The 22037-nt window shown below is 42.6% G+C and overlaps 2 protein-coding genes and 2 pseudogenes across 2 annotated transcripts; 3 read left to right on the plus strand and 1 right to left on the minus strand.

Moving 5' to 3' along the window:
* The window catches only part of LOC136547260 (ras-related protein RABH1b-like), a 30539-nt pseudogene extending 28425 nt beyond the window's left edge, over positions 1–2114 (plus strand).
* Positions 2115–2448: 334 nt separating this feature from the next.
* Positions 2449–4393, plus strand: LOC136547261 (copper-transporting ATPase PAA1, chloroplastic-like). The gene is made up of 4 exons (XM_066539222.1): positions 2449–2775; positions 2924–2977; positions 3311–3464; positions 4079–4393. The coding sequence occupies exons 1-4, from the start codon at positions 2518–2520 to the stop codon at positions 4081–4083; spliced, it is 471 nt and encodes a 156-aa protein (XP_066395319.1). The 5' UTR covers positions 2449–2517; the 3' UTR covers positions 4084–4393.
* A 2321-nt stretch (positions 4394–6714) lies between these two features.
* On the plus strand, positions 6715–10329 carry LOC136542638 (serine/arginine-rich splicing factor SC35-like; annotated as a pseudogene).
* A 2886-nt stretch (positions 10330–13215) lies between these two features.
* Positions 13216–15735, minus strand: LOC136547262 (carotenoid cleavage dioxygenase 8 homolog A, chloroplastic-like). Its single transcript, XM_066539223.1, has 5 exons — positions 15465–15735; positions 14615–15388; positions 14327–14505; positions 13456–13751; positions 13216–13373 (listed from the first exon to the last, which is right to left on the minus strand). Exons 1-5 carry the CDS (start codon positions 15702–15704, stop codon positions 13225–13227), a joined length of 1638 nt encoding a protein of 545 aa, XP_066395320.1. The 5' UTR covers positions 15705–15735; the 3' UTR covers positions 13216–13224.
* Positions 15736–22037: the final 6302 nt, after the last annotated feature.

The following is a 22037-nucleotide window of genomic DNA, read 5'->3' on the forward strand; positions in this document are numbered from 1 at the left end:
TATGATGATATGTCAGGTTTTAGTATTTAAACACCCGAGGTGTTACAGTGGCGGCGCCGCCGTGCGCCCCTTCATCAGTGCGTGCGTTCACCCGAGGGTGAGCGCACCGCCATCGAAGGGTTGCGCTACGGTGCCCTTGACACCCGAGCCCGAGGCGGAGCCACGCGGTGGCGTGACCTGCCCGGTCGGCGCCTCTGGTTCTTCCCGCGCGGAGATGGCCGGCGGTGAAGACATGACGGTCGGGCCCCAGGTAGGAAGCCCCTTCTCTATCGTCCTCTTTCTCTTTCTAGGGCTAGGGTTTCTTTTCCCGATTCGTTTCGTTCGATTCGGTTCATCTCTTTCATTTGATTTCTTTTCTTTTCTATTTGTACCCATACCGAGATCTACTCAATAGAACCTGACTCTGGTACCAATGTTAAGAACACAGTAGGTCTAGCGGGTTCTCTATACTGTGAATGCGATACCGAGAGTAGAGGGACAAAGAGGAATAGAAGAAGAACGTGTCGAACCTGACACCGCAGAGGGAGATGGTCCAGAAGCCGTCATCTCGTTCGTCGGTGAAGTCTGCGCACGGACAGCGACGTTCGGAGAAGAGGTCAATGAAGTCGTCGACGTCGGTGGAGCGGGGCGGCGCGGCTGGTGGCTTTCCGTCATTGGCTGCGCCCCCTCTCTGATCGGGATTATGGTTTAGGTTTCGGTGGGGAGCTTGGCTCAGGCGAACCTCGTACTCAGAGCCGTCGACCCCAACCTCTATATATAGCGTAGTGTGACAGGGGCCCTGCAGTTATAGTGGGTTGGGCGCCCTCGATTAGGACGCAGATCAAAGGCCCAACTGAGCCGTTGAGCCCAATTCAGGATTAGAGATCGATCTAACATCTCAATCTTTGGTCTGTCCGTAGTTCATATTCGAGCGTAGTAGGTTCAGTCACAGTGATACTTAAATGATGAAATCAGTGATACTTCGTGATGCTAACAGATGAGATGAGATGAGATGAAATGAAATGAAATATGAAACTACTTAGTGACTGCATCTAAGTTTCGAGTGATTCGCATGACCAATTTGTGTTTCAGTAGCTTTATTAGTTCACGTTATGTTCTTGAAGAACAGTTAGCATTTCGTTGTTCTTGCTGTCAGGGATACTGCAGGACAGGAGAGATTTAGGAGCCTTATTCCAAGCTACATCAGGGACTCTTCCGTTGCGGTGGTTGTTTATGATGTATCCAGGAAGTCACCCAAAAACTTTATATGCAACCGGCTTGTGTCCGATCTTTTCCAGTTCCAGCGAACAATGTCATGTATAGTGAACCACATTTTTGAACACCTTAGAGTATCAGCAAATGTTAATTTTAGCAAAATAGCAATCAATCAACTTTATGGTGAATTACCGTTGCATTTCAATTTTAATGAAGGGGAAAAGACATCAGCTCCTTTTTCTGTTACCATTGTAGATAGACATTGGTTCTTGTTCAGTTTTCTTCTCTGAATAGGTACCATAGCTGAAATGTTCATCCCTGCAGATACACAGTCCTTCCTGAACACCTCAAAGTGGATCGATGAAGTCCGCACCGAGAGAGGTGGCGATGTGATAATCATGCTCGTTGGGAACAAAACTGATCTTGTTGACAAGAGGTGACCATATTGATTTGAACTCTCAAGTTTGTTTGTAGGCTTATTCAGAGAAATATACAAGTGGTGCTACCTTGCAAGTTCGTGATCATTCTGCCTCGTTCTGCCCAGACAAGTGTCCACAGAAGAAGGAGAGAGCAAGGCGAAAGAATTGAACGTCATGTTCATCGAAACCAGCGCGAAAGCCGGCTTCAACATCAAGGTCAGATTCAGATGCCGAGCACGCCATTTGTCTCCAATGAGGCAATGATATAGATCATAGATGCTTAGACTTTTGATGTGCCCTGCGCAGATTGCATGCACCTCATCAGTTATTTCTCATATGTGCAGCCGCTGTTCCGCAAGATCGCCGCGGCCCTGCCGGGAATGGAGACGATGTCGGCGAAGCAGGAGGACATGGTGGACGTGAACCTGAAGCCGACTTCAAGCCAGTCCAACTCGCAGCAGCAGGCGGGGAGCGGATGCGCCTGCTAGAAGAGTGCTAGCTCTGCACATACGCTCGCTTGACAAACGTGTTGTTAATTGTTAAGCAGTTATATCAGTTGTGTTACTGCTGTCCTTAATTCCCTTATGCTTCTTCTGTAGTGAGTCTTACTTTGTCTTTTGATTTCCATCACGATTTTGTGTACGGCGAAAGACAAGATGTTTTCTTGCAGTTTCAGAAATATTCAGCTCTTCTGCTATGGAATCTCTTTCGTGAGCAAATTCACTATACTAGCTCACTAACATACCGGGCCCACATAGCTCACTGACAAGCGGGACAAGCAAACAATGGATGACGTGGCAGTCCATCCCCTCGGATCTAACGACTGTGAATCGGATAAGCCCTCTTCTTCCATCTCGAGTTTCCGCTCTCGAGCAGGGGAAACGAGAGATCATCCGAGTCAGCAATGGAGTCTCTCGCGCTAATGACCGCGAGGTTACCACTCCCGACTTCTGGCTACCGTTCCAAACCCCTCTCCCCTGCCTCCTTCACCAGGGCGGCTCGCCGTCTCGACTCTGTCCCCTTCTCCTCTGGCAGCGGAAGCGTCGTCCTGCTCTCGCGCCGGAGCCGCGACTATGCCGGCGTTGGTTCCTTGGTCTCCGCCGCCGCGTCTTCTGGGGATACGGCGGATGCCGGATCCGAATCCATCCTGCTCAGTGTCCAGGTACGCATCCTTGTATCAATAGAATCGCTAGTCCAATTCGAAACTCCCCTCCCCTCGTGTCCTCTTCTCGAATAGATTGTTCGATTTCGATGGTTGGTTAACTAGGCCTGTGACGTGATCTTTCCTGAATCCTGTTTGGTGTTTGCAGGGGATGATGTGCGACGGGTGCGCTGCGAGCGTGAAGCGGATCCTGGAGAGCCAAGTATGTTTATCTGTTCCCGTTCAGAGTTTGTGAGGCGTGGAATGATGAAGAGATGATATTGCGCCATGATTGTTGGTTTACGTTCTAATGCATGACAGATTAAAAGCAGATAATGACCGGTGAAAGCTAAGTAGCTAACTAATAGCTCAGATAAAAAAAATGTAGCTAACCGAGCAATTTATCTGTTCATGGATTGTTTCCTATATCTGCATCTGCATTGGTCTGTACTATGCCAAGTTCTTTTTTCATTTCGAGATAAAAAAAAGATCTTTTTTCATTTCTTCTAGTATTACCTTTCAATTTGCTTTCCCTTATAACTGGACACTTTTGTAGCCCGAGGTTACTTCTGCTACCGTTGATTTTAAGAAAGCAAGTGCAGTCGTGTGGACAACAGATGAGGCCAAGGGGACACAAGACTGGCAGAAGCAGTATGGAGAGAAGCTTGCTAAACACCTTGGCACTTGTGGATTTGAGTCTCGCCTACAAGGTAATGGTTGTATTTCTTTTTCCCAATCTTAGGATGATCAGCGAATACATTGAAGTGTTTGAGTTTGTATGATTCTCTACCTTACATATTATTCACTGATAACCATAGAATGATCAAATGAAGATACATGCTAGAAGCTCAGCTATGAATCCTATGATATAGTTATTAAAGTTGACTATAAAGTGGAAAGTACCATGAGAAAAATTCTAGCTCCGGATCCAGAAGCTTTTCGCTTGAACTTATCAGCTTGGCTTATCAGCTATGGTACAATGTTTTTCTCTCACAACAAATCAGCTTCAGCCGGCTTATTAGCCGCAGAAACCATCAGCCGAACAACTGATGGATTTCGTTTACTGTGCAAAATGGATTGAAATGGAATCAGCATTTGGTCATAAAATGATGAGTAACACCAACTTAAATGAACAATGCAAATTGCTCTCGGAAAATACGTAAATCTGATTTTTATGCTATATATGATGTTGAGGATATCTGAGGCATTGTTGTAGACGAATAGCTGAGGCAGTTTTGTCCAGATATTGACTGTAGCACTTCCTCAGTATCATATCTCTTAAGTCTGCCGTGAACTTAACTATACCTGTTTATCTCTTTCACAGAGTAAGGTGAAGCCAAAAAGAACTGATATGGAAGTTCAGATGTCACCTCAATGAGCAATTTGTACCAGCATCTCTGTTACTGAGAATTTTGGTACCCAAATTACATCTTTGCTGTGCATGGAACTATAAGCCTTTAGTGCTAGTGTGCTAGCATAATACTTAGTACCTACCTTTCCCATGCGCTTTAGCTAGGTCATTTGGTATAGGGTAAAGTGCTGAAATTGTAGGAGTAAGCCACTGTTGCAAGGAAGGAGTTTGCTCTGTGCTCCCCGTTGCTTCGAAAATATAATAAAGTGTACTCCCTCTATCTCAGTATGAATATACTCCATTCTCTTAAAATGAATCAATTTCTAAAATCATTATAAGTCAAATTATTTTAAATTTAAGTGTTTAACAAACTTTATAAGAAAGAATAGCAATATATGTGACACAAATAAGTATATTATAGAAATATATTTGATGATGTATCTAGTGATACTAATTTAGTGTCATAAATATCGGGCATTCTTTTCTATAAATTTGATCAAACTTAAAATAGTTTGATTTAGGATAACTCTAAGGGCTAATTTGGAAACTCAAATCCCTTTGGGACCCTGACTTTTTCTAGGGTGGGAACTCTATGGGAAAATAATTTGAATAATTATTTAGTTCTTTGTGGAGGATTTTTTATTCCTGGGTGTGCCTCCCCTTTCTTCCAAATTAGCCCTAATAGTTGATTTGATTTGGGAGGGAGGTAGTATCATGTTGCTACCATTGATATTTTGTCCAGGTTTGGATTAACAGGTTGGCAATAAAGAAGCTGTCTTCCTATTCGAACTTTTCATTTTAATGTTCAACGGTTTGTTTTAGGAAATTTCAATGTACAGCTAATGAAGTGCTCCCGGTCCATGTACTTGCCTGTCTCAGTGTCAGTGAATAGTTTCATCGAGTTGTTTCTAAGACTTGCTTGTCATATACAGTGAAATGAAATTTGGACGAAACATCCACTCTTAATGTAAAGTTTCATTCTAGAGTTTCATAGACATTTAATTTCAAGACTAATAGAGAGCTGGTAATCGCGTCACATTTTTTCTCTCTCCTCTTAAATACACTGCTATGTCATAAAAAATGCCTATGTGACAACCTATCTAATGCAAATAAAATTTATGTGAAACTTTCATTAAGACCGGCCTTAAAAGCAGTCTGATCAACCCAATTTGACTGAAGAGAGCCATTAATGAAGACTACACCAATGGAGAGTTTCATCAAATGAGTGCCTTTCTAAAAGTTGCCTTTGGTTTGGGAACGGAGGAGGGACGGGCCGGCCTGTTCGGATGGTATTAAAGTTGGCTGATAAGTTAGCTGAAACTATTTTGTTGTGATAGAAAAATACTGTAGATTTTAGCTGATAAGCCGGCTGATAAATTTAAGCGAACAAGCTGTCTTGGCCTGTTCGGCTGGTATTAAAACCGGCTGATAAGCCAGCTGAAGCTGTTTTGTCGTGAGAGAAAAATACTGTAGATTCTAGCCGATAAGGCGACTGATAAGTTCAAACAAACAAGATGACATGTGTGTTTAGTTGAAGGGACAGAGATGCTCCTGTTTTGTATTGTATTTGGTACGAGGGATAGATCTGTTAGGAACTATCCAGTAGGACATGCACGTCAGCCTACATGACCATCTTCTTCGTTTCCCTGTACGACCACATTTGCGCTCGACGCCCCGCCTCCGCACACCACTTCCACCCCCGCCCAGTGCCCCGACCTCGGCCTCGCCGTCCATGGACATCACTGTTGTGCCGACATCCCTGGCTGCGGCACCGCCCGCCATGGTAGCCTCTACTCTCACCTGCCATGGCTCCAACCTTGCCCACGCCATGGCCTGCCGTGGCTTGAAAAGGAGGGACAACAAACATGTAAGTACGTGACTCACGGTGTCGAAGAGGGATTACGTAGTCCACTCAAAATTCGGGGGATAAACCCGAATACGAGAGGATAGTCCCCCTAGCCCTTCTCATCGTGTCTACATTTAATTGGTTGGCTACCAAAATTTACCATACCTCAAAAGTTGCTAAAACTTAAACAAAATATACTATAGATTTGATATATTAATTATAATAAATGTTGATAAATTTTAGTAGCAAACCAAAACGATGCCAAAATTTTGATAATCTCCATTCGCTTGAACTTATCAGCCCGGCTTATCAGCTATGGTACATTGTTTTTCTCTCACAACAAAACAACATCAGCCATAAAAATCATCAGCTAAACAATTTTAGCCAGGACCGGCTCTCCATTCTATGCTTTTTTTTGTAAGCTTTCTTTACTTGCCAAGGCGCTAAAACTTCGTGAATCGTAACAATAGATAGATAGATGTTTGAGTATAAAACTTTTGCATACATAGAAATAAAAGAACCCTTCTTAAAAATCACGTAGGGTGAGGATCTTTTTAGAACGCAAAAATTCATAGAAACCTGAATTTTTTTATAGAAATCAATTCATTTATATATGGAAAATATAAGAAACAGCAAAAATTTCCGCTTTTGAAAGGGAGTAGGCCGTTTTTTTGGAATTCGATTCGAGTTGGGCCGGTTTGATTGTGTGAAACAAAAACGTCATCGAAGAATAGCCTGACCATTGGCTAAATATTCGTATGCAATGGGCCCACTTGTTGTCTCACCTTGCCGCGTGCGTGCATGCCTAGAAGAATCTGCAGCTTTTGTGGCCTTCCCTTCCCTCCCCATCCCCTCTCCCCTCTCTCGCCTTCCCACCCTTCATCCACCCGCCGCTCCTCGAGCCCCCCGTCCCGCGCCGCCTCCGGCTCCGGCGAGATGTCACGCTTCGGTCGATCCGGTCCGCCGCCGATTCGCGACACGTACTCACTCCTCGTCCTCAACATCACCTTCCGTGAGTTCCCCTCTTCCCCGCTTCCGTTCCCGTCTCCAGCTACCCTACGGGCTTTGAATTGGTGCCTCATCTGTATTTGGGTGCCTCGCAGGCACGACTGCTGATGACCTCTTCCCGCTCTTCGACAAGTACGGCGAGATTGTCGACATCTACATCCCAAGGGACCGCAGGTGAGTGCGAGGCGAACAGGGGCCACGGATGTTTCTATCTACGATTCGAGAGTTGATTCGCGTGCGATGGCTGAGTGTCTGGTGTGGAATATGGAATTAGGGAGCGACGCTCGTGTACGTTCCGGGAGGTGTTTATGTGGGATAACACCAATTTGTGTGTGCTCATCTAGGGTTATATGGCTGTAGGACTGGTGACTCGCGCGGATTCGCGTTCGTGAGATACAAGTACGAGGATGAGGCACAGAAGGCAGTTGATAGGCTCGATGGTGAGTTTAGTTTGAGGTTCTCACCTCTGTGGAAATTAGTGTACTCCATGTGTGGTTTAAGATTGCATGGTTGTTCACCTTTGCTGCGTTTTATTTGCAGGGAGATTGGTAGACGGGAGGGAGATCATGGTGCAGTTTGCCAAGTACGGCCCAAATGCTGAACGGATGTAAGACATCACTTTTGGCCCCTGCTTCTGTGGCTGTTCATGAGATCTTCAATGATTAACTTAGTTCTTAGTTGCCATTTTTCTGCATGTTCTTGATCAATGTACTTGTGAATTGTGATATGCCATTTATTTTATAATTCCTAAATTCAATCTCTATCGTTTATTGGTTGGATAGATACATTAGCCAATAGTGAAACCTTTTGCCATGTGCATTGGTACAATACCTGCATTAGAGCAAAGAGACAACACTGGTTAGTATAGCATTTATAATGCTATATATATGACTGACTGTTTTACGTTTGAACCACGTTTAGACATCTCTATTAGTGTACTTGTGTTGGATTTTAATAATCAGGTACAATTTATTTAGTCATGTTGGTTCCTCATGCAATACTACAGCCACTTATGCTGCAACAACAGTTCTTGGTGTATCTTTATTTATTTTTGTTTCATTTTGTCTTGTCTGTTGGTACTTCACTGACAAGAACACAGTAAACTGTGGTTTCATTTTAGTGAATATGACATGTCCTAATTTTCCATGTAAAAAAACGTTCCTAGTGCGACATGATAACAGAGTAAATTAGTTAAATCATGAATCACCATATGTCTCATAGGAACACACTGAGCAACCACAACTTTTCCTTTAATTGCTTTCATAGGAAAGCATCCTAGTGCGAGTTTGTTAAATATCTACTGTTGCAGGGTTAATTTCTCTGCTCTTATCGTCCATACTGAATCCATGCGTGATATTCTTCTTATTGTCCAACTTTCACAGTAATAAAGGGAGAATAGTGGAGCCAGTTCCAAGGCCAAGGGGCCGTTCCAGAAGCCGCAGTCCAAGACGGAGGTATAGCCTGCCATCATTTTTTGAATGTTATGCACATGTTTTTGTTCTTCAAAATTTATAGAATAAATGTTACCCACCACTGTCTTTTAACTTCACTAAGGTAGTAAGGTGTAAAATTGGGTAGTTTGTGTGTGTTTAATGGTGGCGTGTACCATTGATTGATAAGTGTGAATGCACTTGTCACGTGCAGCACCTGTGTGCAAAAGTCATATTTCATTTTCAGAATTAGCTATAGCTTTGTTAACCCTTGTCGTCATTTCTGCCGTGAAGGTGAATTAAGCTATATTCTTTAAATGGGCTGTGAATTTGTGATTTGCTGTTTATGCTCGAGCTTATTCAAATTTTGTTCTGTTCGTTTTCTTAATGCTGTGACTGGATTCATTTGAAGGTACCGTGATGATTATCGAGATGACTACCAGGATAGAGATTATAGAAGGCGAAGCCATAGCCGGAGTAGAGATAGATACGCCCGTGACAGGTACAGAGATAGGGATTACCGCCGTCGTAGCCCGAGTCGCAGCTACAGTCCTGATGATTACAAGAAGCGTGGGAGAGACAGGTATATACATAGAGCATTTGTTTAATTGTTCCATCTTGCTGGTTTGCACTTATTCACCACATTCTCTGCTGTGATTATGGGCAGTTTGTCTCCTGCACGAAGAAGCCCTAGTCGTAGCCGCAGTCGCAGCTACAGTCCTGATGATTACAAGAGGCGTGGCAGAGACAGGTTTGAAAATTAGAGAGGGCCAGATTTCATTTTTCTTCCTGTCTTTCTAGCTTGCATTAAGAAGGGCGGGCCTGGTGCAAGCGGTAGAGTCTTACCGCCTGTGACTAGAAGGTCCCGGGTTCGAGTCGCGGTCTCCTCGCATTGCACAGGCGAGGGTAAGGCTTGCCACTGACACCCTTCCCCAGACCCCGCACAGAGCGGGAGCTCTCTGCACTGGGTACACCATTTTTCTTTCTAGATTGCATTAAACATTTTTTTTTCTTTCTACAATTGTTAGCAGCGCGCCACCTGCAAGTAGGAGCCCTAGTCGCTCCCCTCCTCGCAAGAAGTCACCTTCTCCTGAGAGATCTCCTGTCAGGCACAATGATGACCGGTCTCCGCGCTCTCGGAGCCCTTCGACATAAGCACAATTCACTTGCAAAGCATCTTGAACAGCTCAGGTCCCTAGATTGTTCTCATTATTTTTGTGAATTGTCATTCGTCTCTAAAGTTTGTCAATCTAAATTGTTGCTGTCTTGTAGGATGAATGGACTTGCTCTGATCCTGTGTGTGGCTACGCATTTGCTCGATGGTGGGCTGTTCTCAGTTAAAGTTGTGTAGTGCTGTCTGTCAGTTGCTGCTTCAACCTTGGAATACTACTTTCGTTTGGCACCTGAACTGCTTATCAAAAACTTTATGTACACCAGTTCCATTCCACTTTTAACCTTCATATTAGTATTATCCTATTATCACTATCTTATCAGTATTTAGTACTTACTATTCATGGTGACTTGCACCTTTCTAGTTACATGATGGAGTGAAGATGTGCTGGCTGATATGCGGTCAACATGCACGTAGCTTACTGTTGAAGTTGATATAATCTGTGCTGTTTGCGTTGTTGATGATGATGGCTGATGAGATGGTGATTGATGAGATGATGGCACTGCAGCTGCCTGCACCATTTGCTGTCTGCACCTATTATGCTGACAAGTAAGATTCCATCTACATGCTAGGTGTTAAACCCCTTTTAGTATTTGGATCTAGAAGTGTCTGCACTGATTTTTCATAGAGCTGTTTTGGGTTTTTGGATCATAAGCCTTGCATGTGCACTATTAATTGTTGCATGCACTGTTTGTCCTGTCAATTCATTTCTGACATTTGGCCAAACATGTCTTATCAAGAATGCATGAGCTCAGTCTTACTTTTGGAACTGTTCCATTGGCGTAAGTAGGTGTGTGTTGTTTAAGCTGTTCTCGTGTCAGAATGCTGTTGTGCAATCCAAGTTCATTGGCATGCTCATGAGTCATAAAAGGGTATCTTTGCCCGGTTGCCCCAATTGTTCATTAAACTCACCACCCACTTACACTTGCAAATTGATGTTTTGCATGAAATTAGAAAGTTCTCTGCACTAATGCATTGAGAGTAGGAAAGGTGTGATGGCATATGAGTATTTGGATTTGTTGGTGCTCTCTACCCTTCTTCAGCAATAGAAGGCGTGGGAGAGGTTTCGGCAACAGAATGCCTGACTGGTCGATTGACCTTCTGGACCTGAATGCTGATGATTTGCTGCAAAGACTTCGTCCCATGTCATTTGGGGAGTCCGTTGACCGATCAAGTTGTGTAACTACCGATGATTTTGTAACACTAACTTTGATCTGCTTGTGTGTGAAAAGGGGGATACCTTCAGCAGCTCAGCATTTGGTGGTGCTGTGCTCTGCTCTTTTCAGTACTGGTAAACATTGACTGTTAGTTGGATTGTTAATCGGGTTAAATGTTACTAATGCTCAGCTGAATTAAATTGTTTATTTGATTGTTTTTTTGATAAGTTACGCTCGTATCATTTGACCTCACGTGGTACTGAAAAAAATGGACAGAGAATAGCCTTGATTTTCACCGGTCTCTTCAGGAACTGCATGTCTTCATCTGGAACTATACCTGTTTACTTTGATGTACCGCGCCAGTCTGAACTGTGCAGCGCTGAGTAGATGAGCGTGCTGACATGTCGCACAGTACGTTCGTCGGCAAATTCGCTGGGCTGAACCTGCCATGCGAAAGTTGATGATGAGCTTCCGACCTCCGTGCCGGGCGTTTAGAATACCGGCGCTGTGTCGGACTGTGACTGCCGATCAGCGTGCAGAGTTATATTTTAGCCTCGGTGCGTTCATGCTTCCTCACTTCTCTGCTTGTTTTCCTTTGCTTAAAAAACAAAAGCGAAAAATGCTTGGTCACTATGGAATACTACTCTCTATGTCCCATAAAGATTGTCAGTCTTTTTCCGTTTGGTCACTACGGAATACACCAACCTACAAAAATTATTATTTTTATAGTACATAAAATATTTTTATAAAAAATATTTGAAGAGATACAATTATGGTTAATATTTGACTTGCTCACAGGCCCTGCTTGTCAGCTACGTGGGAAAAAAGAAAGTAAGAGTAGGGGAGAGGATGAGGGCCTCCTACGTCCGGGGGTGCTTGTCATTCTTTTTTGGGAAAAAAAGAAAGTAAGTAGGGGAGAGGATGAGGCCTCCTACATCCGGGGGTGGTTCAGGGGAGAGAGGAATGAGTCCCTTTGGAGAGCAGATTTTGGATTTTAGCCCCTCAGGGTAGAGCTTCAGTTAGTACTTGAAGTTGCTCTTAATTTACTTCTTCCTTTTAGCATTTTAGAGAGTAGTGCTTGTCTAAATTAAAAGCACGCGCGGGGAGGGGGAGAGTACTTGAAGTTGATCTTAATTTACTTCTTCCTTTTAGCATTTTAGAGAGTAGTGTCTGTCTAAATTAAAAGCACGGGGGGTGTGTGTAATTGTGGCGCCTCCGTTCCCTTACTCCCTCTATATTAGAAAGAATGTAATTCTCACTTCTTAAGAAGTCAAACAATTTTAAGTTTAATTAAACTTATATGAAAAAACACAAATATTTATTGTACCAATTAAGTATTGTTAGATTAATTATAAAATATATTTGTACAATAAATCTATTTGTAGATATAGATATTTATATTACTTTCTATAAATTTTGTCGAACTTAAGAAAATTTGGCTAATCTAAGCTTTCGTTTGGTTCCACTGGGATTTTAAGAATCTAGTTAAAAAAATCTAATGTGTTTTATTGGTTTCCGTGTATATGTGTGTTAAAATTCACTAGAATCTAGTTTGTTTGGATGGGATTCTAGGATTACAATCTTTTTCATTTTGGATTCTAAAAATCCCGTAGGATCCAAATAAGACCTAAAGCAATGTATCTATGTACAATGCACCTCTGTCACTCTCTCGTCCAATCGTCCTCTTCCCCTCTAAAGAAGCTAGATGCCTTGATCGATCGAGACTTCGAGAGGGACAGATGTAGCTTTAGCATCAACACTGATCCCTATATTACTTTTTGAGGAGTTAATTAGTCCCATCTTTGACTAAATATAGAATACAGAAATAATACTAATATTTATAATGCATACTCCCTCCATCCCAAAATAAATACACTTCTAAATTTAGTTGGAGATACCAATGCTACTAGTAAAATTACCTATATCCCCCTATAAAGCCTACTCCAACATGTAATAATTGCGCCTTGAAAAGTAAGATAGCTAAAAGAAGGCTAGTTTATAGCTATATGAGCCATTACTTTGGGACATAATTTGAATCCTATAAGTGCATTTATTTTGGGACGGAGGTAGTAAAAAGTTATCATTGGATTAATAATGAAACATATTTTGAGATTCAAATGTTGATATTATTTTCTATAAACCTAATCAAACTTAAAAATTCGATTTATATAACTTTTTGGGGGAAGGAGGGAGTATACCTTAAGTCAGAAACAGACAGGTTCCATGGTCTAAAATTTTAATAATCCCTGCGTCCCTGATTAAATTAATCTCTAGAAACCTAATCAAGCAGAGAAGTGCTAGCCCGTGTGTGGCCTCTGGGTGGTCTAGCCCTTACCGATGTGTGACCCGAATCGATGTCAACAACAACATTACCATAGTAATGGGATAGTAAAATCATAGCTACCAATGCAATTGGATTTCTGCATTTGTATGTGAATACATATCGATGTACTGGAGTAATTGATAGGTCATACTTCAATACTGAACTGAGGGGCAATATGGCGTTCTCATATATTCTCTGGAATCCAGCAGCCGTGGAAGCCGTATGGTAGGCCGTAAGGGAGCCTTACTCGAGCAATTTCTTCAAAAGTCACGGCGTCCAGCAGGAGCGCATACCCATCACCTTCCATGGTGCTTACAATGGATATCACAACCCCTACAAACATTCCTAATTAATTGTGGTCCAAATGAATCACAAATCATCACCTCAAAGAAACTATTTCAGCGATAATACTTACCGTCATCTTCATCAGTTCCCCCTGGCCTCGCCACAAAGAAGGGTTCTGATGGCACAGAGCCCAGCTCGTGCCAGTTCTTGGCCTCTTTCTCCACAAGGTCGATCTTGGTGAGGCAGTTGAAGAAATTGCATGGCCGTCGCGCGCCGCAAGCATAAACATAACGGTAGTCCTTACCCTGGTAAGCCGGATGGATGGAAGGCATCTCCACTCCCCGGCCATGCACCTCAGGGTCCAGCACAGTCTCCAGCTCGCCCATGGGGGTTCCACCATCCAGTGGTATCCTGAACCGGGCAACCCTGCACATGCATGCATAAGATAACAAGTATGTTGGTCTCTCGGCTACCCTACACAGGTAAGCACTCACTCACTATGGCTAGGGATAGAAGAAGATATTGAGAATAGCTCACACACACAACACAAGTCCAGCACTGGCCGAAAGCTCTGCTTCTGGATGTGGCAAACTGAACTGAGTTTTTTCATTGTCTTCGAATGGAATATATGCAACTCTAGCTGTACCTCTACTAGGTACATGGTTGTTGGTGAGTACACCAACTACCTACTCCTAAGGTATATAGTTGTTGGTGAGTACACCAACTACTTACTCCTAAGGTACAAGGCTTAGCTCAGCCATCTCTACACTATATGACTGAAGTAAGTCATTTCTACCTACTGCCTCACTGCTGCTGCAACAACAGTGAGTGGTCAGCCGAGCCGACTAGTTCCATCTCCTAAACCAGGAGAGAACAGCTGAGCCGACCAGTAAAGGTGAGGTGGGAGCAGCAAATTATGTCTAACAAAGTACTCCTAATTGCTTGTCAAAATAATAATAATAATTCCTTGTAGCTCGATCGAGCTGCACATTCATTCATACCTAGCATCAGGGAATGCATCCTTGTTCATTCCGGGTGATCGTAGTCTATGCAGTGCAAGTGCCTTGATGACAGAAGGATCGGCATAGTACTCGCAGCAGTCAGCGATGATCGCATCTCTCTGTTCGTATGCGTTAATGAAGTGTAATGCCATGAACGGAGGAACCTCCACGCTCGCCACCTACAAGAAGCAAGGTACATGTAAATTGTATGCATCAAGAACATCCATGGAAAGATCAACGTGAATATATACCTAATAATGATGCTGTTAAGAGTTGAGTAGTTCTTACGGTCTTTCCGGTGAACCTGCATATGACGTGCATGTAGCTCCCAGACTCCGGTAGCCAGTCGAAGATATACCAAGGTGTGAGCTGAGACTTGAGAACGCCTGTAAGGGAGTAGCGCAGTGGCATCTCCGGCACGACGATGTACTTGTCCGTGACGGCGAACGAATGCACCCATCCCGGTGGTGCGTGCCCTGCTCCCCGGCAGTGCACTCTCCCGATCACTTTCCTCTCGTTGCTCCCGGCTGCCATCCTGACGACACGATGGCCACGCCGGATGACCATGTCCGGGAGCAGCGTCAACAACTCGGCCCCTGTCACAACCGGGTGCGTGGTCTGTAGCAAACCCCATAGCCTATCCGCGTACCGAAACTTGCCGATCGTGTCGAGAGTCTCCGGGTCTATCAGAAGGGAGCTCTTGGTGGTCTCCGTGAGGCACATCACCCGGCCGTCACCGAGCGGCAGCACGGAGATGTTAGCGTTGTCGGAGAGCAAAGCGCCACTTCCGAGGCCGACGACGTTGCACACGCGATCGAGCAGGCTCCCCCCAGGCTTCTGCTTGGAGGAGGGACGACACAGTTGGGAGAACTCCCGGTGGAGAGGTCGGCCGTGCGCCATGGCAGCTTTGTACGCGTCCGACTCGACCTGACGATGTGCGCCGGTGGCGCGTCCTCGCCGGAAGGAGATGCGCACCAGTGTGGCGTACCCGTCGAATATGTGGTCCGACGAGTGCTCGCCGACGTCCCAGAGACCTGGCCCGTTCCTTAGGTACGTGCCATTCTGTGGAAGCGCACGCAGTTACAAGACATGCGATGTTATAAGATCGATGTTCTGCTGAAAAGTAGGTCGATCGTACCAGCCAGGTAGGGAGGCGGTGTCCTTCCACGGCCAAATGACCCTCCCACCGTTCTTGCCGGACATTGCTCCATGCAGGATGCTTCGTCCAGCATTCTCCAGCGGCAGCCTTCACCGAGCTGACATGGCTAGGACTTGCCCTTCCCAAGCTGATATTGAGGAAGGTCTGATTGGAGAGAGAGTTGGACAAGAAGAATGCAGGTTTAGGAGCAGCGCGTAGCGTGGAGTGGTAGGTGGCCATTCTTGTGCTGTGAGGGATAGACGAAGCTCGAGGAACGGGCACGATGGAAATAGTAGCGGAATGCCGTGGAGGCGAAGAGATGCATGGCGGCCACGCGCCAGCCGTCAGGAGAAGCCAGCCCTCCCGGCCCCCGCGCCAGCGCCACTGAATGCGGTCGAAGCGAAGCGACGACGGCGGGCGGCGGTTGGGGCGACGGGCGACGACGGGCACCTGCGCGCGACCGAACCGTACTGGGACGTGCAAATTTAACGCGGTCGCGGCCATATCAGACACGCGGGCGCCGCTCTAGCTAGCTAGTACCTCTTGCTGAGTGCTGACCCGCACTAATCGCCGGGAAGCAAACGTACCACTACCGCTACCAGCGCGTCGTCCTCTTCTCCTCCGTGCGTGCATGCTCCATGCCGAGGTCTTCCGTCGGCTAGTGACGTACTACCTGTTAGCTGTTAGGAGTTTACTAGCTACCTGCTCGATCGGCACGGTCGTCTACATGATATCACGTTTTGCCTTTGATTTTGCTCAAACTTTTTGCGTGCCACTCCCAAGCTTAGCTCGCTGGAGTGGCGGCGCTGGCCATCACCAACGCCCAGGCACGCCGTGCGCGCAAAGTACATCCGGCGATGCACGCGTTCCGTAGCGGAAGTCGTTGGCGGGCAGATTGCGGCCTGTTTGGATCATTAGCACTAAAAATTAGCAGCTAAAATTAGTAGTAGTGGATCCAAATAAACCTACTAATAAACTTGCTAATTATTAGTTGGATGGATGCTAACTATTAGAGCGTTTGTCAGTTGATGGATGATCCGTTTTTTTTATGATACTAGCAAATATGCATGTGCGTTGCAACGAGAGAAAAAAACTATCAAAAGTTCAATGAAAACGATAATGAAAATGTTACAGTTCTATTTATTTTTTACACTTTCCATAAAGTTAATAAGCTATAGTTTATTTATTTTTTGATGATCATGACATCTATGATATAAGTTATTTATATTGGCAATAATATGATAATGTCTATTATATCTGTTTCTAAATGAAAATATAATCTTGATTTATATTTTTTCTTCCTTTGTAAGGCATATAAATATTTAGTGTTAAATATACCATAATTTTAATTTTGATACTACCATTGTGTTGGTAGAGTTACATATCTAGGTACCTGATTTTTATTGAGGACCCATAAAATATGTAATTCTATTATCTAATCTAATGCTCTGTTCGCTTGGCTGATAAGCCATGGCTGAAAGTACTGTTGACTGATTTGTTGTGAGAGAAAAATATTGTTCGTTGGCTGAAAAAGTACGGCTTATAAGCCAAGCAAACAGGACGTAAGTTGGTAGGAATTTTGTGTCAGGGATTAGTCTGTCTATTCATGATTATAATAGAGATCTCTCAATTTTCACATCAACAATTGCATTGGTATATGCATACAGCTTCGAGATAGATTTATTTTATTAGATTGGATAACAAACTACTTAAAATTTCAGTTCATGGTTCGATTAGTTGGACCATCGGCTGATTCAAATTCTAATAAAAGTAAAATTTATTCCTTATTTTTTTAATGTAAAAAATTATTCCTTATCAAAACTACATTAAAATTTAGTGGTCAAAATATTTGTTTATTAGAAAAAGTTAAGGGTTCAAACACGCTTGATTTTTTTATATTTATAAGAAAAATATTAGATACTCTACTCTAGAAAAGAGAAAAGAAAAAAAAAGGTGTAGAACGGAGAGAAGAAAATCAAGCTGATGCTCACATAAAAGCGGATGAAAGGGACACTAGAGGACGCTCCACGGAAAAGCGGGTAGAAGAAAAGAAAAAAAAAACGGGCAGAAACAGAAAAAAAAACAGACTTAGTTACGGTCTCTTTCTTTTAGAACGACTCGGCTACGGTCAAACGGATGCGAGACCCTTACATGGCGGTTTAGGCTGGACGAAAAATCTATTGGGACAGAAATTTTAGTGCTTTAGTATTACTAGCAAATATGCCCGTGCGTTGCAATGGGAGCTTGTTGCATGGTCACTTAGACCACCTGTGGCTAGAAGATTTATTCAACCATCACATCATGTGTTTGAATTCACTTTGGAGTCAAACTTTGTCCTATGTCTTGTATGGTACATGATAGAGTGACAGACTATGAAAACACTTTGTAATCCAATTCATTTTTGAATGGGACATCAGTTTATCAAATTGCACCAAAGTACTCTCTTCCTCCAAAAAAAAAAAGAATACACTTCTATATGTATTTGTTGCATTGCAGCCATGAAATCAAAGTTAATGCTTATTTAATCCCCTAAAAAATTAATTTGTAAAATGTATTGCAGATCTATTCACCTAACAAATTGATTTGTAAAATTTGCTGCAGATCTAATCACTTGTCATGATTGTCGGTTTTTTATATATTTTAAATTTTATTTGTGATCTATTGCCTAGGGAATGTTGGTTTTTTCTATCTATAGGATCGAAGATAAGTTCGATTGCTATTTTCAAACATCTCTTTCTAAGGACTCCTTTCTGTGTAAAATAGCTTTAGTGCTTTAAACAATTTGTATTGGAGTAGTCTGAAATTTAGAATAGGGCAGAAAAATCTTGTGTTCTTTTTTTATTGATTTCCAACTCCTCTTCCATTGTATTGGAGCTTAGGCCGATTTTTTCTTCTCTTTTCTTTCCTTTCTTATGATTCTTGAGGAGGAATTTGATTCTGACGCTAACACAACTCATTGCAAGTAGCATGCAACGCCCATACGCAAGAGGAGCTAGAACATATGTTTGGAGTCCGCTACGTCATATTTAAAGTAAACTGACAAGTCTAGCAGCGGATATATTTCAACATTACTACATATAATATATGCAAGCAATACCATATTTTCATAGTTTTATTTATTTATTTATTGTCTTACCAACCATAACAAGGTTGTCATATATACGTGGAGGTGTTTGCACCGCTAAATGAAACAAACTTCATGAACCTTCACATCAGCATGTACACTGTGGTGGTAAGCCCTTGGGATTTTGACGTTAGAAACCACGGACGAAAAAAAAGAGCCAGAAATTTTCCTCTTTATTATTAGGGATAGAAGAATCTGGGGATTGGATGTCCCCTACAATTAGACCTGGGACTGGATTGGGCTTAGTCTAAATCCAATTGGACGTTGGAACTTGGACTTCACTAGATTTCTGTATATGATAGAGAAAATTAGACAATCCAAATTCTATTAGGCAGCAGGAATTAAACTCGCATTGGCGACAGCGGCGCAGGCGTGCAAAGCTCACTGCTTGCTCCATTAGTCCTGCACCATGGCCTTCTCCGTGTCCTCCCCCTCCTCTGCGGCTCTGCCAACTCTCATCCTTGCTACTCTCCAGGTAGGCACAACGTAATATAATACAGAGGTTTGGAGGATAATGGAACTAGTCCTTGATGGAAAAAAACATAAGTGATAATTTCTTGAAGGTCCTGTGTGATGACTGATGACATGAAGTCAAAGTTCAACAAATATTGGGATGAAGCAAACAAAATCCTTTTGGTTGCATTGTTATTAGTCCCGCGGTACAAGTTAATCGATCTTTTTGGAGTATGTTTCATGAAAGTTTATGGAGAGGAAGTGCCTGATAGAAATGCAAATGCTGCTCATGTTTGGTTTAAAGCATATTATTCTCATTATGAAAGCCTGCTGCAAGGAGTTCCTATATGTGAATGGAGTCTATACAAAGGAGTTCCCCACAAGGCCTTGTGGTGAGAAACACATGAAGAAACACATCGTCTACCAACTCATGTGCTGGACGATTTGGAAAGCGAGGAATGGTCTCATCTTTGACCATCGTCTGCCATCGTTGGAAGATTCAAAGAGATTTTTAAGGCAGAATTTGTGTTGTTTCTAGTAGGACCATGGTGAGTGTAGTATTGACATGAGGTGATAAAGAACGAATCACAGAGGATAATTAGGGTTAAATCAGGGACCCTTGCTAGAAGAAGCGGCAATAGGATCAGTGCAAAGTTGTTTAGGGGCATGTGCCCCCATTTGCATGCACTTGTTTAGAATTAATAACTAAAGAAAAACATTAACATGTGAAAAAACAATTTGGGTTTCTAATGATTTGAAAATGTCTATAGTTTACTAGTTACTAGTATAACATGATGAACATGGATTCATATATATTAGTAGTAGTATTCTATCTCTCCCTGAATCTAGATGTAAGATCTAAGCTCTAGCTAGTCCAGAAAAAATTCCCCATTAATCGATGATGAACCCCCAAAGTACAACAAATTGGGGTTATATGATTGAGTAATGTGAATATACTAACCCCCAAAGTACAACAAATTGGGGTTATATAATTGAGTAATGTGAATATACTCAATTAAGTAATATTGGCCATAAAATTTGAGCTAATTTGATGTCTAAATAATTGAGAGAAACACAATGACTATCTAGGTAAAAAAAGTCATTGAGCCATAAATTTAAGCAAATGTATGTTTGCAGCGGAGGTAAATTGTTTTTATTTAATTAAAATCCCAGAATCAAATTTTGCTTGCTCAAATAACTGCATTTTGCACCTCAGGCATACATGCACACCCATCCCTTTAAGCACATTCAAAAGGTTAAGCTGACAGATATCAAGATTAACGAAGTCATCGCAAACGTCTTGCGGGCACGTCACGTACGACCAAAAAAACAAGAACATTATTATTAAATCCTAGAATAATTTCAGAGAAACACAAGCACCCTCATCAAGTCAAAAACTTGAATCAAGGTAGAAAGATTCCACCACAATACCGAACCAGCTGAGCTATGCTTAGTTTGCCGCTTGCTCAAATAACAATATCTTCGAATATCGCTTTCTGATGAAAGGACTTTGGAATGTTTTTTCTTGGTGGTACAACGTTCATGTGTAGCCTATTCATCAGCAAACAATTTCATTAAGAAATCGTCATTTCAAAATGCGAAAACAATAATGATATTGGGTATAAACGAATTAGGGAAGGTAATAGTACTATGGGAGCTATAGGACGGCATTATCTCTTCTGGCACAACCTCGACCTTGCGGTTTGGATTTCTCCACCTTTTCGAGGTTGTAGCAACTAGCAACAGATTGTTTAAGCCAGTGAAGATCAAGAAAGTAGATTTACCAGCTTCCACTTGTTCTGAGAGAAGAAAGAGCAAAACAACTTTGCATGAAAAGTACAGCGTCAGGAGACATCTAACATTTTTTGCGACCAAAAACATATGGAGATGTCTGGACATTTACCCTTTGTTGGATCTTATACATACAACAAGCATTAATTTTGGTATCCAAGACATGAAGATTTTAGATATTTGGATGCTAGATATACAAAAGGTTCCCAACATTATTCTCCAATAATGGTATACTACAATTAGAAAATAGTGCAGGCATCGCATGCTTATAAATATTGGCTATCCATATATAGCACACCTCGCATAAAGGCATCATCATCATACATGATATGGCTCCCACAAAGTCGACACTGGTCCTCATAGCCTTTGTAATTATTCCGACGAAGCTCAACTTCGATCCAGCCATTGCAGAGACGGACTGGTCCAACATAAAGGCTAAGGTCATTAAGGCTTGTTATGATTCAATCCGGTATGGACCAAAAGGTTCAGATGAGCCAACTCACCCCTGCTGTCAAGCCTTAGAACATGAGGATGTCGATGGTATCTGTGAGCATCTGGATGTGTTAGAGGAAGAATCAGTCAGTCCTATAAAACTTGTCAAGGTCATAAGAGGCTGCGGCCATAGATTCAAACCAACTACCCATAAATGTGAAAGTAAGTACGATAAATCATTTTGACATGTGTTTGTTATTGCTATGCACGTCTCTTTGACAACAGTTTGTTAATTGTTTGTAGCTTTCGTAATCCTCCTGCCTGTGCGAGCAGTCATGCCTTCAAGGTGATAAAATGCCATCTGTAATTTCTTGAGGCAAAGGATAACTCAGCAGACATTAATTGCATCAATGATATCCTAGCATGTAAAAGCTCCCTTCTGCTGTTGAAATAATAGTAATAATTGAGTCAGACTATTGAACAATGGATCCTTGGTCACTAAAATATACTACCACCGATCTAGAAAGGATGCAATTATAATTCTATTCTTGGTCAAACTATCTAAAATTTGACCAAGTTTATAGATTATCAATATTTATGACACAAAATAGGTATAATACGAAAATATATTCCATGTTGAAGTGGGCATTATTTTGGGTTTGGTTGGATCAAAGGGCAACACTCCACTTTTTGGTGTTGTCCCTTTGATCTCAGACTTGTCCAAATGAGCTAGGCTTTTACAGGGGAGCTTGGATCACTTGTGTATTACAGAA

The sequence above is a fragment of the Miscanthus floridulus genome, chromosome 3 (genome assembly GCF_019320115.1).
Source record: "Miscanthus floridulus cultivar M001 chromosome 3, ASM1932011v1, whole genome shotgun sequence".
Lineage (NCBI taxonomy): Eukaryota > Viridiplantae > Streptophyta > Magnoliopsida > Poales > Poaceae > Miscanthus > Miscanthus floridulus.

Bases quoted from the DNA above. Each gene is read 5' to 3' on its own strand.
- LOC136547261 (XM_066539222.1), top strand. From the start codon at position 2,518: ATGGAGTCTCTCGCGCTAATGACCGCGAGGTTACCACTCCCGACTTCT. The intron at 2,776-2,923 runs GTACGCATCCTT...TGGTGTTTGCAG, and splicing joins CCATCCTGCTCAGTGTCCAG to GGGATGATGTGCGACGGGTG. The intron at 2,978-3,310 runs GTATGTTTATCT...ACACTTTTGTAG, and splicing joins AGCGGATCCTGGAGAGCCAA to CCCGAGGTTACTTCTGCTAC.
- LOC136547262 (XM_066539223.1), bottom strand. From the start codon at position 15,704: ATGGCCACCTACCACTCCACGCTACGCGCTGCTCCTAAACCTGCATTC. The intron at 15,389-15,464 runs GTACGATCGACC...GCGCTTCCACAG, and splicing joins ACCGCCTCCCTACCTGGCTG to AATGGCACGTACCTAAGGAA. The intron at 14,506-14,614 runs GTAAGAACTACT...TGCTTCTTGTAG, and splicing joins GCAGGTTCACCGGAAAGACC to GTGGCGAGCGTGGAGGTTCC.